Source organism: Giraffa tippelskirchi, chromosome 13 (genome assembly GCF_054371585.1).
Source record: "Giraffa tippelskirchi isolate mGirTip1 chromosome 13, T2T-mGirTip1v1.2.pri, whole genome shotgun sequence".
Taxonomy (NCBI): Eukaryota; Metazoa; Chordata; class Mammalia; order Artiodactyla; family Giraffidae; genus Giraffa; species Giraffa tippelskirchi.
Window position 1 is genome coordinate 24,382,136 of NC_137287.1, and position 18,049 is coordinate 24,400,184.

The following is an 18,049-nucleotide window of genomic DNA, read 5'->3' on the forward strand; positions in this document are numbered from 1 at the left end:
GATAAGGGTGAAAGCCATCTACACCGAGCACTAAAAGCATGGATTTCGTTCTCATCTACAGGACATATGTGAGAAGCAGTAAATTATCTGGTTGGCATTTAACATAGCCCGGCTCACCAGCAATGGGCAATGTTCTAGTTTTCTCTGAATTTTTCTTTAGCTAACAAGTTTGCTCTTCTAACATAACTTCTCCCAACTGCAAAATTATGGTAAAACTGCTACATTTCCTATGCCAGGCAAAGGGCAAATCTGTTTTCTTACCATGTTTCTTGAACCCCTGAAGCTGTCTACAACTGTGTTAAGTGCAGACAAAATTATTAATTTAGTTTCTCAAAAGACAAGCTCTTACAACAAATTTTTGTGAAAGTAAAGTAGGTATATTCATTTTAAGCATATGGAATTAATCTTTTAGAAAGAAAACACAAGGAAAGCTTAAAACATATACTCAACCAACTTCTAACTCAATTTTCCAAACTCTGCTATTTGAGCTTCATTTTTACACACATATTTTTTTAATCATATCTATATACTTAATGTTTAAAGTCAATTTAACTTTTAACTTAACCCTGTTCTAAAGAAAAATACATTAGAAGTCACTGATTAAACTAGTCATATATTATCTAATATACTTTAAAATAAATATACATTTTTAAAACAAAAATTTCTCTTCCATGTACTATCAAAGTATTTCACGTACCACCAGCAATTGACAGTTTTGGGAAACAGATTTAATCAATAAAAGGAAAGGAATTACATTGAAAACCCATCATAAATCTACACATTGAAGATAGAAATCTTTCAAGCTCTGGTATGAGAGAAGATAAGAATGACTATCTTAAAATCTTAAAACTCCCTAAATAAATAGTATATCAATAGATTGCTCCTTCCCAAAACTCATAGGAGTGAGATGTGGGTGATGGTCAGCCCATCTAATATTTATATTTATTACTTTGTCTTCTTAAGAGCTAATTATAAACTTTTATCATGACTGCTCCTTTTAATGTGGTTCTCCTCTCAATGTTATTTTAGGTATAAATACATCATTACATCACAGGGCCTCAAAGTGCATAAATTGATTTCTTATCTACAGGTTTCACAAGGGCAGTGGGAATCGAAGCTTCTGATTACTTTGTGTTATACTTACTTGATAAAAACTTCCATGATGCATTTGCAAACCTCCACCCGGACACTCTCTTTTTGGAACATGTCCAGAAATGGCAGAAATTTTTCCTAAAAAAAAACAAAAAACAAAAAAACAGCATTTTACCTGCAATTTGCGCAAGTTTACTAGAAGAAAATTTTGGGTTACTTTTTTCTTTGAAGGTCAAAACAGAGGAAGAGATTTTTGTCTTTCTGAGGCTGGTCTGATCAGGACTCTTGTGAAAGCAAGGAGAAGACTCTGAGGTGTTTTTGGGTGTTTTTTTCCTAACGTAACATGGGCCTTTTTAAAAAAAAAAAAAAAAAAATTTATTTTTCACTGAAGGATAATTGCTTACAATAGCGTGTTGGTTTCTGCCGTACATCAACATGAGTCAGGCACAGGTGCACCTGTGTCCCCTTCCTCTTAGACCTCTCTCTCACCTCCCAGCCCATCCCACCCTTCCAGGTTGTCACATTTTAATCATTTTTTATTTTTTACGTGTACACACTGCTTTATTTATTTATTCATTTTCGGCTATACTGGGTCTTCGTTGCGGCACATGGGCTTTCTCTACTTGCGGAAAGTGGGGAGCTACTATCTAGCTGTGGTGGGCAGGCTTCTCATTGTGGTGGCTTTTCTTGCTGTGGAACACAGGCTTCAGTAGTTGTGACTTGCTGGCCCTAGGGCTTGGGCGTTCAGCAGTTGCAGCACAGGAGCTCATTAGTTGGCAGCTCGAGGGCCCTAGAGAATGCAGGCTTCAGTACCCATGGCACATAGGCTCAGTAGTTGAAGCTAGAGGGCTCTAGTCAGTAGTTGTGGCACACAGGCTTAGCTGCTCTGTGGCATGTGGGATCTTCCCGGACCAGGGATTGAATCTGTGTTCCCTGCACTGACAGGTGGAGTCTTAACCACTGTACCACCAGGGAAGTCCCAGACCCTGAGCTTTTTTAAAACGATTACTATTAAAATAAATTACATGTGCCCAGGGATCAGGGCTGGGACCAGTTACTATTTCGGTGAATCACCTGGGCAACCCTTTTAAAAAAATTATTTATTTTTTCATTTTTGGTTGTGCTGCATTTTCATTGCTGCCATGGGCTTTCTCTAGTTGCAGAGAGCAGAAGCTACTCTTTGTTGCAGTGTACAGGCTTCTCATTAAAGTGGCATCTCTTGTTGTGGAGAACAGGCTCTATGTGTTCAGGCTTCAGTAGTTACAGCACAAGGGCTCAGTAGTTGTGGCATACAACTCAGGCTTCAGTTGTTCCATAGTATGTGCTGTGGTCTAGGGATTGAACTTGTGTCCCCTGCATTGGTAGGCTGAATTTGATCCACTGTACCACCAGGGAAGTCCTAGAAAACCTTTAGGTAAGTATAAGCTCATACTGTTCACAGGGTTCTCACAGCAAGAATACCTGCAGTGGGTTTGCCGTTTCCTCCTCCAGTGGACCACATTTTGTCAGAACTCTTCACTATGACCTGTCCATCTTGGGCGACCCTGCACAGCATGACTCATAGATTCACTGAGTTATGCAAGCCCCTTCACCATGACAAGGCTGTGATCCATGAAAGAGAACCAAAGAGCCTCCTGATGAGGCTGAAAGAGGGTAAAAACTGACTGAAAACTCAACATTCAAAAAACTAAGATCATGGCATCCAGTCCCATCACTTCATGGCAAAAAGAAGGACAAAAAGTGGAGGCAGTGACAGATTTTATTTTCTTTGGGCTCCAAAATCACTGCAGATGGTGACTGTAGCCATGAAATTAAAAGATACTTGCTCTTTGGAAGGAAAGCTATAACAAACCTAGACAGTGTATTAAAAGCACAGACATAACTTTTTTGACAAAGGTCTGTCTAATCAAAGCTATGGTTTTTCCAGTAGTCATGTATGGATATAAGAGTTGGATTATAAAGAACGCTGACTGCTGAAGAATTGATGCTTTCAACTGTGGTGCTGGAGAAGACTCTTGAGATCCCTGGACAACAAGGAGATCAAATCAGTCAATCAATCCTAAAGGAAACCAGCCCTGAACATTCATTGGAAGGATTGATGCTGAAGCTGAAGCTCCAATACTTTGGTCACCTGATGTGAAGAGTTGACTCATTGGAAAAGACCCTGATGCTGGGAAAGATTAAGGGCAGGAGAAGAAGGGGGCGACAGAGGATGAAATGGTTGAATGGCATTACCGACTCAATGGACATGAATTTGAGCAAACTCCAACAGACAGTGAAGGACAGAGGAGCCTGGCGTGCTGCAGTCCATGGGGTTGCAAAGAGTTGGACACAACTTAGTGACTAAACAACAACAAAGCTCTTCTTGGTACCCGAAGGCAAGGCAGGCTTCAGTCTTTTTACGATTGTATAGAGGAACAGAGAAAGCAGAGTCAGAGTTGTTCAAACAGTGGCTTCTGCATCCCGACTCTACATTCAGTGCCTGTACCCTTAAGCAAGGTTCTCCACCCCTTCTTGCATTAGTTTCCTCATTTGTAAAGTGGGACTCATCACTACTCTTGCTTCCCAGTGCTGTTTTAAAAATGACCTGAGGCAATGCATAAAAGTAAATAGAAAAGATCAATAAAACCAAAAGCTGGTTCTTTGAAAAAGATAAACAAAACTGACAAACTTTTAGTTAGACTCATCAAAAAAAAAAAGTGGGAGAGGGTCTAAATAAAATTAGGAATGAAAAAGTGAGGTTACAACCAACACCACAGAAATACAAAGGACTGTAAGAGACTACTATAAGCAATTATATACCAACATAATGGACAACCTAGAAGAAATGGAGAAATTCTTAGAAAGGTGCAATCTCCCAAGACCGAACCAGGAAGAAATAGAAATATGAACAGACCAATCACAAGCACTGAAACTGAATCTGTGATGAAGAAACTCCCAAGAAACAAAAGTCCAGGACCAGATGGCTTCACAGGTGAATTCTATCCAATGTTTAGATAAAACATTTAGATAAAACACCTATTCTTCTGAAGCTATTCCAAAAAATTGCAAAGGAAGGAACACTTCCAAACTCATTCTATGAGGTCACCATCACCCTGATACCAAAACCAGATAAAGATACAACACACACACAAAAATTACAGGCCAATATCACTGATGAACATAGATGCAAAAATCCTTAACAAAATACTAGCAAACTGAATCCAATAATACATTAAAAGGATCATACACCATGATCAACTGAGATTTATTCCAAGGATGCCAGGATTTTTCAATATCCATAAATCAATCAGTGTGATACACCACGTTAGCAAATGGAAAAATAAAACCCATATGATCATTTCAACAGACGAAGAAAAAGCTTTTGATAAAATTCACCATCCATTTATGATAAAAAAAAAAACTATCCAGAAAGTGGGCAGAGGGAGCCTACCTCAACCTAATAAAGGCCATGTGTGACAAAAGCACAGCTAACATCATACTCAACAGGGAAAAGCTGAAAGTATTTCCTCTAAGTTCAGGAGCAAAACAAGGATGTCCATTCTTATCACTTCTATGCAACACAGTTTTGCAAGTCCTAACACAGCAATCAGAAAAGTAAAAAGAAAAAAAAAAAGAATCCAAACTGGAAAAGAAGTAAAACTGTCACTGTTTGTAGATGACACAATACTACAGAAAGAAAATCCTAAAGACACTGTAGAAAACTACTGGAGCTCATCAACGAATTTGGTAAAGTTGCAGAATAAAAAATTATACACAGAAATCTGTTGTATTTCTATACACAATGAAAGGTCAGAAAGAGAAATTAAGGAAACAATCTCATTTACCAATGCATCAAAAAGAATAAAATACCTAGGAATAAACCTACCTAAGAAGGCAAAAGACTATACTCCAAAAACTATAAGATGCTAATGAAAGAAATCAAAAATGACACAAAAGAAAAGGAAAGATAGGCCATATTCTTGGACTAGAAGAATCAATATTGTCAGAATGACTATACTACCCAAGGCAACCTACAGACTCAATGGAATTTCTATCAAATTACCAACTGCATTTTTCACAGAACTAGAACCAAAAAATTTTTTAATTTGTATGGAAACACAAAAGGACCGCAAATAGCCAAAGCAAGCTTGAGAAAGAAAAACAGAGCTGGAGGAAACAGGCTTCCTGACTTCAGACTACACACAAAGCTACAGTCTTCAAAAAAGTATGGTTCTGGCACAGAGACAGAAATACAGATCAATGGAACAGTATAGAAAGCCCAGAAATAAAGCTAAGCACATATGGTCAGTTAATCTACAACAAAGAAGGCAATATACAATGGAGAAAAGACAGTCTCTTCAATAAGTGGTGCTGGGAAAATTGGACAGCTACATGTAAAAGAATGAAATTAGAACACTCTAATGATGCTTTTGAACTGTGGTGTTGGAGAAGACTCTTGAGAGTCCCTTGGACTGCAGAGATCAAACCAGTCAATCATAAAGGAAATCAATCCTGAATATTCACTGGAAGGACTGATGCTGAAGCTGAAGCTCCAATACTTTGGTCACCTGATACGAAGAGCTGACTCATTAGAAAAGACCCTGATGCTGGGAAAGGGAGGAGTAGAAGGGGATGACAGAAGATGACATGGTTGGATGGCATCATGGATACAATGGACATGAGTCTGAGCAAGCTCTGGGAGTTGGTGATGGACAGGGAAGCCTGGCAAGCTGCAGTCCATGGGGTCACAAAGAGTCGGACACCGAGAGACTGAACTGAAATGAAAACACTATACACACAAAAAAACTCCAAATCGATTAAAGACCTAAAGGTAAGACTAAGTACTATAAAATTCCTAGAGAAGAATACAGGCAGAATACTCTTTGACATAAATTGCAGCAATATCTTCTTGGATCTGTTTCCAGAGTAATGGATAAAAGCAAAAATAAACAAATGAGACCTAACTAAACTTAAAAGTTTTTGCACAGCAAAGAAAACCAGAGACAAAATGAAAAGACAACCTACAGAATGGGAGGAAATATTTGCAAACAATGCGACTGATAAGGGATTAATCTCCAAAATATACAAAACAGCTCATATAGCTCAGCATCAAAAAACAAACAATCCAATTTAAAAATGGGCAGAAAATCTAAAAAGATATTTCTCTAAAGACATACAGATGGCCAAAAAGCACATGAAAAGATGTTTAACACTGCTAATTATTAGAGAAATGCTAATCAAAACTACAATGAGCCATCACCTCACAATGGTCAGACTGGCCATCATCAAAAAGCCTAAAAGTAATAAATGCTGGAGAGAGTGTGGAGAAAAAGGAATCCTCCTAAACTGTTAGGAATGTAAATTGGTATAGCCACTATAGAGAACGGTATGGAGGTTCCTTAAAAAACTAAAAATAAAACTACCATATGACCCAGCAATCCCACTGCTGGGCATATAACCTGAGAAAACCATAATTCAGAAAACACATGTACCCCAATATGTTCATTGCAGCACTATTTACAACACCCAAGAAATGGGGTCAACCTAAATGCCCATCAACAGATGAATGGATAAAGAAGCGGTGGTACATATATATAATGGAATATTACTCAGCCACAAAAAGGAATGAAATAATGCCATTTGCAGCAACATGGATGGACCTAAAGTAAAGTAAGCCAGAAAGACAAAGACAAATATCACTTGATATCACTTTTACCTGGAATCTAAAAAAAGATAAAAATGAACTTATTTACAAACAGAAATAGACTCACAGAGAAAACAAACTATAGGTACCAAAGGGAAGGAGGTGAGAGGGATAAATTAGGAGTTTGGGATTAAAACATACACATTACTATATATAAAATAGATAACCAACAAGGATCTACTGTACAGCAATGGAACTCCGCTCAATATTCTATAATAAACGACATGGGAAAAGAAATCTGAAAAAGAATGAATATGTGTATATGTACATCTCAATCACTTTACCATACACCCGAAACAAACACAACACTGTAAACCAACTATATTTCAATTAAAAAAAATTTATAAAAGCTCTAGCATAGGGCTTGGAGTGTGGCAAAAATCCAATAAGTAACAATTTCTATTATTTAATAAACAAAAGCTTACAGCCCTGTGAGAGAACAGAAGTGGAAACAGGAAGAAGGAAGAGGGAAGCTGAGGGAAGGGGCAGAGAATGTTACTGCAGAGAAGCACATAACTAGATTGGTACATACCCAGGGCATTGCAGCAAATGAGAAGGGTGTCATAGGGTATTTTAAATTTCTAAGGAAATACAATAAATCTCAACTCTGTCAAGACACTGAGACAACTATAAGCTTGATATACTTCCCAGTTTCAACGTTAAATTGGGTGATAAAAAGCAGATACCATGCAAAAAAAAAAAATCAATGTCCAGTTTAGTTCCAAGGTTTCAGAATTTGTATGATACCCAGTAGGCACACACATCCCATAAAAAAGTCATGAATGAAATAAAAACAAAATTTTCCATCAGGCTATGCTTATTATTTTCTCAATAACAGAAATATTATTGCTTAAGCTGCTTAAGTCATTATGATATAAATATTTAAATTGTTTAGACCTACTTTTTTTTAAAATAAAAAAAGGAACTGTTAAGTATTTTTTTTGGTCAAGGACACCATGAAAAATTTACCGAGACATTAAAGGAACCTCTGACTCAGATACAAATTTTCAAAAATAGTTCAAGATAGTTACTTACCACTGAGAAAAGAACTGAGAAATCGTGAAAGTGTGCAATTACTTTCTTAATTATTGACTGAAGCTGCAAAACAAAATGAAAAACACATCTTTAATAAAACTTGGATATTTTGAAAAAGGCAACCCTGTCTCATAACATGCAATGACAATTACAATAAGGGAAATCCGGAGTGCACAAGAGCCGGAAATTACTCGGTTAGGTTAAGTCTTGTCTCAGTCTGAGTTTGCCCATTTTACTCTAGACTTAGAGGAAGAACTCCTCAGCCTCAACCTCCTCTTCTCCAAAGCAGTATCATGCTCACTGGGAGGATTAAATGGGATGGCTCAGCTACAGTGCTTAGAGCAGTGCCTGCCCTTCCAAGTTCTCTGATCAAGTCAGCTATGAATATTCAAGAGGTGGGCAAACTTTTTCTATAAAGGGCCATATAAGTCATCACAACTACTCAATTCTGCTACTATAGCTGGAAAGCAGCCATTGACAATATGTAAACAAATGGGTGTGTGTGAGTTCCGATAAAACTATTTGGGCTACAAGGGCCGTGATTTATAGATCCCTATTCTAGCCAATAAAGAAGGCTGAGTGCCAAAGAATTGATGCTTTTGAACTGTGGTGTTAAAGACTCTTGAGAGTCCCTTGGACACAAGGAGATCAAATCAGTCAATCCTAAAGGAACTCAACCCTGAATATTCATCAGAAGGGCTAGTGCTAAAGCTAAAGCTCCAATACTTTGGGCACCTGATGTGAAGAACTGACTCCTTAGAAAAGACCTTGATGCTGGGAAAGACTGAAGGCAGGAGGAGAAGGGTACGACAGAGGATGAGATGGTTGGACAGCATCACGGATGCAATGGACATGAGTTTGAGCAAACGGGGAGATGGTGAAGGACAGGGAAGCCTGGGGTGTTGCAGTTTATAGGGTCGCAGAAAAGTTGGCTACGACTTAGCAACTGAACAACAACAATTCTAGCCCATGGTAGTCCTGGGTTTTTTGACTACTTCAGTGGAAAGACACTGGTCTGAGTCTGACAGCGGGGTCAAAGGCCATGGCACTACCCACGGATAATGGCACAGTCTGTGAGGCCTGTCCTGGCTACCCAGATACTGATGTCCACCACCCCACACCCTGACACGCGCAGAGTCTATTGACACAGCCTTGGCATGGGAGAACCAAGAAGGTACTTTTTCTAAATGAAATATAAACCCCTATCCCTGGTTGCTGTCAAAAAGGGAAAGTTTACTGACAACTACTCTGCTTATACTAAAAACACTGATGTTCAAATCATCTGCAAAGTAAATGGCTCACGGTCAAAAATACAGAATACTAATAGTACACACCCTGTTTCATAATTAAGTACTTGACTAGATCATCAACCAAAAGGACTTCAAAACGTCATGACAAACAATGTTCTGACACAGAGCATTCAAAGACAGTGCAATATGGTCCGGTTGAAATAGCTCCTGAAACCCTCTCCACAGCAACTAACCCTTTATAACAAGAAATCTTTTTTTTACTACTTAGGTACACTTACAAATGAGCTTCCCTAGTGGCTCAGATGGTAAAGAATTTGCCTGCAATGCAGGAAAACTGGGTTCTATTCCTGGGTCTGGAAGATCCCCTGGAGAAGGGAATGTCTACCCACTTCAGTATTCTTGCCTGTAGAGTTACATGGACAAAGGAGCTTGGCAGGCTATATATCCCATGGGGATCACAGAGTCAGACACAACACTAACACACTTACAAATAATGCTTTAAAAGATTTTTTTTTCCCTTCAACATTTCATTATGAAATACTGAAACATAAAGAAAATTCAATGAAAATACAGAAAACACCCACTTACCACTGAGATCCTACAAGGCTAACGTTTTGCTCTACTTGCTTTATCTCCTCGCCTATCTATTGATCCAATGGTAGAATTTTTAAAATATGTGTAGATTGTGTATTTATAACTTTTTACCGTGAAATCATTTCAAATTTACAGAGATGCTGAAAGAACAGTATAAAAAAACTTGCAAATTCTCTAAAGAAATACTACATCGTAAAAAAAAAAAAAAACTACAAACAGGAAACTAACATGTAATATAGTATTATTAACTAAAATACAGATTTTGTTCAAATTTTACAAAATTTTATGCTAGTGTCAAATTATTTGTTTTCATAATACCTTATTCATGATTCCACATTGTATTTAGCTGCATCGAGCAACTTCAGCTGCATGCAACAAATTCTGATAAATTCTCTTTTCACTTTTATTCTGTTAAAATATTTTCTTATTTTCCTTGTTATAGCCTCTTAGATACATCCACTATCTAAAAGTGGACATTTAATTTCCAAATTCGTGGGTTTTTTTTTTAAGTATCCTTTGATATTAACTTCTCATTTTGATGTATATTTCTCATTTAAGTGCTTTCTTCTCTGCAATCACCTTCTGTATTTTTTCATTCTTTTTTTTTTTTTTTGAGCCTTTCAGTGGCTAAGCTAAAGATCTCTCTTGGTAAATGTTACATTATACTTTTTCAAGTATATGTGGGTTATTTTCAAATATTTTTTGATACTGATTTCTAACATAATTCCACAGTGATTAGAGAACAGACTCTGTATGATTTCAATACCTTTAGACTATGAAATTTTTGCACTTTGTTTTACGTTCCTGGATATGTTCCAGTGTCTCCTGATTTACAGTCTATGGGAACTTGAATTTGCATCCTGATGTTGTGTGAAAATTGTATACATCTTAATTATGTTGAATTGGTTCATAGTGTTTTTCAGGTCTATTATATCCTTCTACTTTTCTGTGTATTCATTCTACTAATTTTTGAGAGTTTGATATTAAAACTCCAACTAAAAATCTTAATTTATCTACTTAAAAAAATAACTGTAATATATAGTGGAACTATATGTAACTTTGTTCTGCATTTTCCAAGTTTCCTGTAAATGTGTTTTTATACTTTAATAATTTTAAAAAATGCTTTAAAAAAACTCCCATGCCCTCTTTATCCAAAGTCACCAATTTTTAGTATTTTGCCAACTTTGTTTTATTATCCTCTCTATGTAGTAAGACATATTATATTTTCCCTGAACCATGTTGAAGTAGTTTGCATGTATCATGTCCCTCACCCCTGAATACTTCATTTGTATTTCCCAAGAATAAACATATTCTCTGATATTTCCATTTTGTCATTATCAAATTCAGAAAAGTTAATACTGATATAACTTTAATACTTTAATCTATCATTTGTATTCCAGTCTTGTCAGCTGTCTCAGTCCATTCTTTACAGCGTTTTTTTTTCCACTCTGCACTACAGGATTCGGTTCAGGATCATGCAATGCATTCTGTTTTCATGTCTCTATAGTCTGTGTTGATTTGAAACAGTTCCTTAACCTTTGTAACACTGATGGCAATGATTTGGCTATTACTTTTTAGCATGCAACTCAATTTGGACGTGACTAGTGTTACCTCCTGATTCGAGTCAGCCATGCATTCTCGACTGGAATGTTACATGGATGATGCTATGTCTTTCTCAGGGTACCATATCTGCAGGCTCGCGATATCCCACTTGCTGATATGGATTTTGACTGTCAATGGCTGTCCAAATTCTCTACCATAGAGTCACTATTTTTCCCCTTACAATTAACACTCATTCTACGGGAAGAGATACGAAAATATCCTGCTCCTCATCGAACATCCCCTCCAGATTTAGCATTCATTGATGATTTTTGCCTGAGGATGAAGAATGATTCTTGTCTTTACTATGATGGCTGCAAACAGTGATTTTTCAACTCTACCATTTCTTTCACATTTCGCTGATGGTACCCCTATCCGCCTTCAGTCAGTTCAATTCAGTCGCTCAGTCGTATCCGACTCTTTGGGATCCCATGAATTGTAGCACGCCAGGCCTCTCTGTCCATCACCAACTCCCGGAGTCTACCCAAACCCATGTCCATCGAGTCAGTGATGCCATCCAGCCATCTCATCCTCTGTTGTCCCCTTCTCCTCCTGCCCCCAATCCTTTCCAGTATTAGGGTCTTTTCCAATGAGTCAACTCTTCGCATGAGTTGGCCCAAGTATTGGAGTTTCAGCTTCAACATCAGTCCTTCCAATGAACACCCAGGATTGATCTCCTTTAGGATGGATTGACTGGATCTCCTTGCAGTCCAAGGGACTCTCAAGAGTCTTCTCCAACACCAAAGTTCAAAAGCATCCGCCTTACCCCTCATTTATTTATTTATTTACCTATTCATCATAAAGGCCAACTCCTGGATTCCTATTTTATTCAATGGATTATAATCCGTTATTGTATTTATTTCTTTTGATTTTCAAATCAGGGCCCATGACAGCCCCTTTAAAGCTGCTCCTGTGCTCATTTCACCTGCCTGCAGCAGTTCTTCCTTACTTCCTGGCACAAGAAAATGTTTCAGGCTCACCTTGCACCTTCCCTATCCTAGACCTGGAGTAAGCTAATTCTTCACAGACTCTTGCAGTTTTATTCTCCTGATGTGGACCCCGCTTAAGACAAAGAGCTCACAACCAATATGGGCAGCTGTCTGGAACACAGGCTGACCCCTGGGCATCTTTTATAAGTTGCTTTTGCATATAACAGAGTCACAGTATAGTATAATTCCCTTGTCTCTTAGGAATGAACGGCATTAAAATTATTATGTTCAAGTTTTCAGTGAATTGGGTCACTGGAAGTCAAGGTCTTATCTGAATTCCCCAACTAAAATTCTAACGCACATCAGTCTTCATATGAGCCCGAGACTTAGACCACCCACAAAGGCGTGACCTATCTTTACACATTTTATTTACTCTACTGTACTGACCAAGAGCATGCTGTGCACAACTATGTCATTTTTATTCCATTAAGAAATAGCTAGTGGCTGCTCAATAAATTGTATTAGTGAGCCATTTTAATTAGCAAGTGGTGAACAATTCTTAAATGAGTAAAATGTAAGAATTCTAAAATTTATACAAGAATATGGAACTAATTTTCTTATACTAAGTGAGTCAGAAAACCAACCAATAATAGGCGATAAGTGCCAGAACATCATGTTATCAAATAAAAAATAAAATCTTAATTAGGTTTGAAGTTACTTTACAGTAAGTGATCCTAAGCTGGATTCTGTACTAGAGGGGAAACAAAAGCCTGCTATTAAAGACACTGAACCCACTGACAAAATTGGAATATGGACTGTGGAGAGGCAAAAGTAAGATATTAATGTTAAATTCCCTGAAGTTGATAAACTAAACTGTGGTTATAAAGGAGGATGTCCTTGTTCTTAGGAAATACTCATTGAACTCTTTAGAGGCAAAAATGGCATGACGTATGCAATTTACCCTCAACTGGTTTTTAAAAAATTTACATACACATGTAGGAATACATGTGCATATCTGTACATACAATGATTATGATAAAGTAAACATGGAAAATATTCACAGTCAGTGAATCTGGGTAAAAAATAATGGGAGCTTTCTGAGCTATTCTTTTAACTTCCCAGTAAAGTTTGAATTTATTTCCAAATAAAAAGTTAGCTTAACTGAAGAACATAGCCATGTTACTTACTCATGCCAAGCAACTGTACATCCCACATCACACCTCACTCACTTCTCACAATCACTCGGATAGGACTATTATTTTTCCCATTTTACAGGTAAGAAAACTCAGGCACAGAAAGACAAAGTAACTGATTAAAGGGCACACGGCTGGGACATGGCAAAGCTAGGACTCAAACCCAGGATTACCTGACCTGACAGCCTGACCCCCATGCAAAATACTTATTTAATGCAACAGAATAAAATTCCTAACAATGTGGAAATGAGAAATACAAAGCTGTCACCTGAGGATAAGAGTCTTCAAAGGCACGATCTGGAGTCATGTGCTTGATGACATCAGCCAAAACGGTGTTCACCTCTCGTTTCTAAGAGGGGAAAAAATCAGACTTGTATTAGACACTGAATGACAGTTGTTGATCATTTTTCTGGTAGAAAGAACTAACATTTTCAGAGTATAGCACACACCTTCCAGGGAACAGTTTCAACTACTCTGCTACAAGTAATGTCAGAGGGAAAATTCCACCCATACCACAGACCTAAAGACAGCTATGTCTGCACCAAGTCAGGACTGAAACACCGATCTCAAGGTTCTGGAGTACTGCTGTCCCAGCTTTCCCTGAGTGCTGGTGAAATCCAACATGCCACTTTCTGCCCGCCCACCCTAGGCCCCTCCCCAGGTGCTGCAGAGAGCAGCGAGGCTCTGTGAGAAGAGCACAGACTGGACCCTTACAGGCTGGGTGACCCAATGCCCACTGCACCGCACTTTTGTCAGCTGTATGAGGGGCCAGCCAACTACAGCTTAAATCCACCCTGGTGCCTGTTTTCATTCAGCCCAGGAGCAAAGAATGATTTTTACATTCACACTAAAAGAATAATATTTGGTGACAAGGAAAATTATATGAGCTTCAAATTTCAGTGTGCATAAATAAAACTTACTAGAACACAGTCACACTCACTCATATATGGTCTACGTTGCTTTATGTACAGTGGCAATGACGGACACGTGTATCATAACAGAGATCACATGGTCCACAGACCATGTATTTGAATACAGGAATAATGGCCTTCTACAGAAAAAGCAAAGACAGTTCCGGTCTGGATAACTGGAACAGTGAAGTTTACTGACAAGGTCAATATGAAGCTGTGCAGCGTAGAGGTAAAACGCCTGGCACACATAGCACACCATCTAAATAGTTGCCAGTATGTGCTCGTTTAATGCTCATTAAACTCCCCAGCATGGACATCATTATCCCCATTTTACAGATGAGGAAGTTAAGGCTCAGAGAAGTTAAATGGCTTAGCCAGTGTCATAGCACTAAAAAAAAAAATCTGACAGTGGCACTGAAAGGAACCAAAGCTTCTTAGAGAAAGGGCTGATTCCAAATGTGGGATAAGAAAGTACAAGGGAGGCTGGAGCATCTTGTATAGAAAGCAAAGAAGGTATCAAGAACTACAGAGAATATGTCAGGACTCAGAAGCCAACCTAATAGAGCACTCAATGGATAAAGATGGGACCACTGAGCATCAGGAAGAATAATATAATTGCAAGAATTGATACACAGCAAATATATTTCAACCCATGAATCCCTAAAGATACCAACAGCAACTACTACTCACTGGTCACCTTTGGGGATGCTAGGGGATTGACTCATTCTAAATACTAGTAATAACAAGGACAAAAATGAGCATCTTGCCTTTCTGTACAAACTGTACCTCAGGGTAACCAAATATGTGGCGTGAAAAGTTTCTCTTCATATCAATACAAGTATTCCAGCTAACAAATACAGGAGAAATGATAATAACTCTGAAAATCACTACTTTGCAACCCATGATAAACCATGAGATGAATGCACTTTGGTGGCTGCTCATGACATGGAGAAACAAGCAGATACCATGAGCCTTCCAGGAGAAGCACCACACCGGCACTCATGGTGTCAGAAAGTCAAAAATAAGGCTGATGAAGTCTCCTGTCTCCAGAACTAACAGCCGATTTACAGGAAACACTGGAGGCAGAAGAACATGTTAACACCACCACAGGGATGCCTCTGGCCAGTCCAGACTGGGAAACTCTATAGGACAAAGGACTTGATTTCTTCAATAAATAAATAACAGAAGAAAAAAAGAAGGGGAACAGGGAGGGAAGGAGAGACAGAGGGGAAGAGAGGGGAACTTAAAGGTTAAAAGGACTCAAATTAAAGTGTTTTACAACATATGTGCTTAACCACTCAGTCATGTCCGACTCTTTGCTACCCCATGGACTTCAGCCTGCGAGGCTCCTCTGTCCATGGCGATTTTTCAGGCAAGAATACTGGAGTGGGTTGCCATGTCCTCCTCCAGAGGATCTTCCCAACCCAGGGATCGAACCCAGGTCTCCCTCATTGCAGGTGGATTCTTTACCAACTGAGCCACCAGGGAAGCCCATTTTAATCCTGACTGAACAAATAAAGTACAAAAAACTTATGAGACACCTGGGGAAATCTGAATATTTATCAAGTTTCAATGGTATTAAAAGATTATTAATTTTCTCAGTTAGGATAATATATTGAGATTTTGTTTCAGAAAATGAAATTCTGTATCAGAGATATACACTGAGACACTGACTGGTGAAACATGATGATTAAGCTGTGTGTCAAAATAATCCAGGGGTGGGGAGAAGGAGTAAGGCACAAAGAAAACAACATTTGCATAAGTTGGTCACTCCTGGGTAACGAGTACAAGGGAGATTATATGCTAGAATTTTCCATAAAACAAAAATTGGATGAAAGAAAGAAAATTAACAGACCAACATTTACAATAATGCTCAAAATGAGGCAAAACCCATTTCTGGAGTTAAGAGGCCAGATGGTGTTTATGTTCAACTTCCAAGGCCATGACTGAGAGGGAAGCATGGGGGGCTTCAGGTTGGGGTGGGGATGGGGAGTTATTTCTTTATCTGGACCATGATTCCTTGGGTGTATTTTGTGAAGATTCACTGAACAGCAAACTTACTGTTTCTGTAAGCTCTCTTCATGTAGGTTAAACTTCAATATTTTTTTAAGTTGATTAAAACAAACATCTGGCAACAGGATTTGAAACCACTTCTACCTGCTTCTAAAGTCTCTGCTCATTGACAAGACCAGTATCTCCCAAACTGGGCTTCTAGTCTGGGCCTAGGGAAAGAAGCATCTTTGTTTGCTTAGAAAAAAATTAAATTACAAGCAAATCAAATATGTTTGGGAAATACTGCTGACTAGCCCTCCACGGAAAGTCACAATGAACTTCAGCAATAAGCATCTAGTATTGTGGTGAAAAAAAAAAAAAAATCTGCTTAACTTTGTAAAATGCAGTATTTCCCAAACTTACATATAAGTGTGAACCCTTTTGTTACAGCTCACATATTAATGCTTCATTACATTATACTATAAAAGGTGCAATTTTCATAAATTAAGGATAATTAGCATCACAAAATGCATAAAGGTCTATGCTAGACTTATTCACAATTATGAACATGAAAAAAATATACAACACATACTATCACAAAAACAATACCACAGCACACATACCGTGAAATGCTTGCACGTGTACTCCACCCACACTTCAGCACAATTAATGTAGTCCTACAAAGAAAAAGCAAAGATGGCTTTACAACTGACTGTATGGCAAAAACTCATAATGTACCAATAGGGCTCTGAAACTATTGATAGGGAAACTATTGATAGATTCTACCCCTGAGAGGTGAGATAAGAAAATATAAGTTGCCTGAAACTAATTAGACTTTCATTCCAGAATTGCTACTTGGGCCAAAACAGAAATCTGGGAAGCTCTGCCCCGCCTGGAGAACGGGAAGAACCACAGGGCAGCAGAGACAACAGTGGGGAATCCTTATCACATCTCAAGGACCATGGATCTGGATGAAAATTTAAGCATTGTTTAAGATGTGACACTTGAACGTCCTGAGAAAAAACAGGCCTCCTGCCTTTAAAAACAAACTATTTGCCCTAGAGAGGGGTGATGTATATATGTTGTAAAAGGATTAAGAAAGCACAAAGGTTTTAGGTAAGAAAGGATGTGTTAGATTCAAGTAGGAAAGATGATGAGAGGGCTACGGAAATGGCGATGGCCAATTTAGTAAAGCTGTCTGCTCCAGAAAACATGCAAATGGGAAAAAATGGCCAAGGGAAAATAGAATCTGGGACTTCCCTGGTGGTCCAGTGGTTAAGACTCCATGTTCCCAATGCAGGGGCCATGCATTCGAACCCTGGTCAGAGAACTAAGATCCCATGTGTCACAAGGCGCGGCCAAGAAAAAACAAAGGAAAAATAGAATCTGCAAAGATACCTCTTCTGTTCTGACACTCCACAGAAAAGAAAAAAGAAAGGGGAGGGGAAAAAACACTCATTCACACAAGAAAAGACAAACATTCTAAGGTCTAACGGGAATGCTAAGAAGGACTTAATGAGGAGAGTATGAAATTAAAGACTGGAGAAAATTGTTATTATGAGCTTTTGATGCAAGGTTGTTTTGAAGTCCTGAAGTACAGGAAACAGAGGCCCAGAGGTTTTTGACTTAAATGTCCTAAATAAGCTGTTTTCATTAGCCAACCAGTTAGGTTAAACAGCTATTTCAATAGCTGGAGTTTTGCAAGGATTTTGCTGAACATAGGTATAGGAAATGGCAACCCACTCCAGTATTCTTGCCTGGAAAATTC

The 18,049-nt window shown here is 38.3% G+C and overlaps 1 protein-coding gene across 5 annotated transcripts in view; it reads right to left on the reverse strand.

Annotated features, from left to right (window-relative positions):
* VPS35L (VPS35 endosomal protein sorting factor like) overlaps positions 1-18,049 on the reverse strand; it is a 143,551-nt gene that overhangs the window by 52,720 nt on the left and 72,782 nt on the right. For all 5 annotated transcript variants that reach the window (XM_081560790.1, XM_081560791.1, XM_081560792.1 and 2 more), the window contains 4 exons: positions 16,905-16,958; positions 13,647-13,727; positions 7,814-7,876; positions 1,145-1,230 (listed from right to left, as the gene is read on the reverse strand). In XM_081560790.1, coding sequence (XP_081416916.1) covers positions 1,145-1,230; positions 7,814-7,876; positions 13,647-13,727; positions 16,905-16,958 — 284 coding nt within the window. The remainder of the gene's footprint in view (positions 1-1,144; positions 1,231-7,813; positions 7,877-13,646; positions 13,728-16,904; positions 16,959-18,049) is intronic.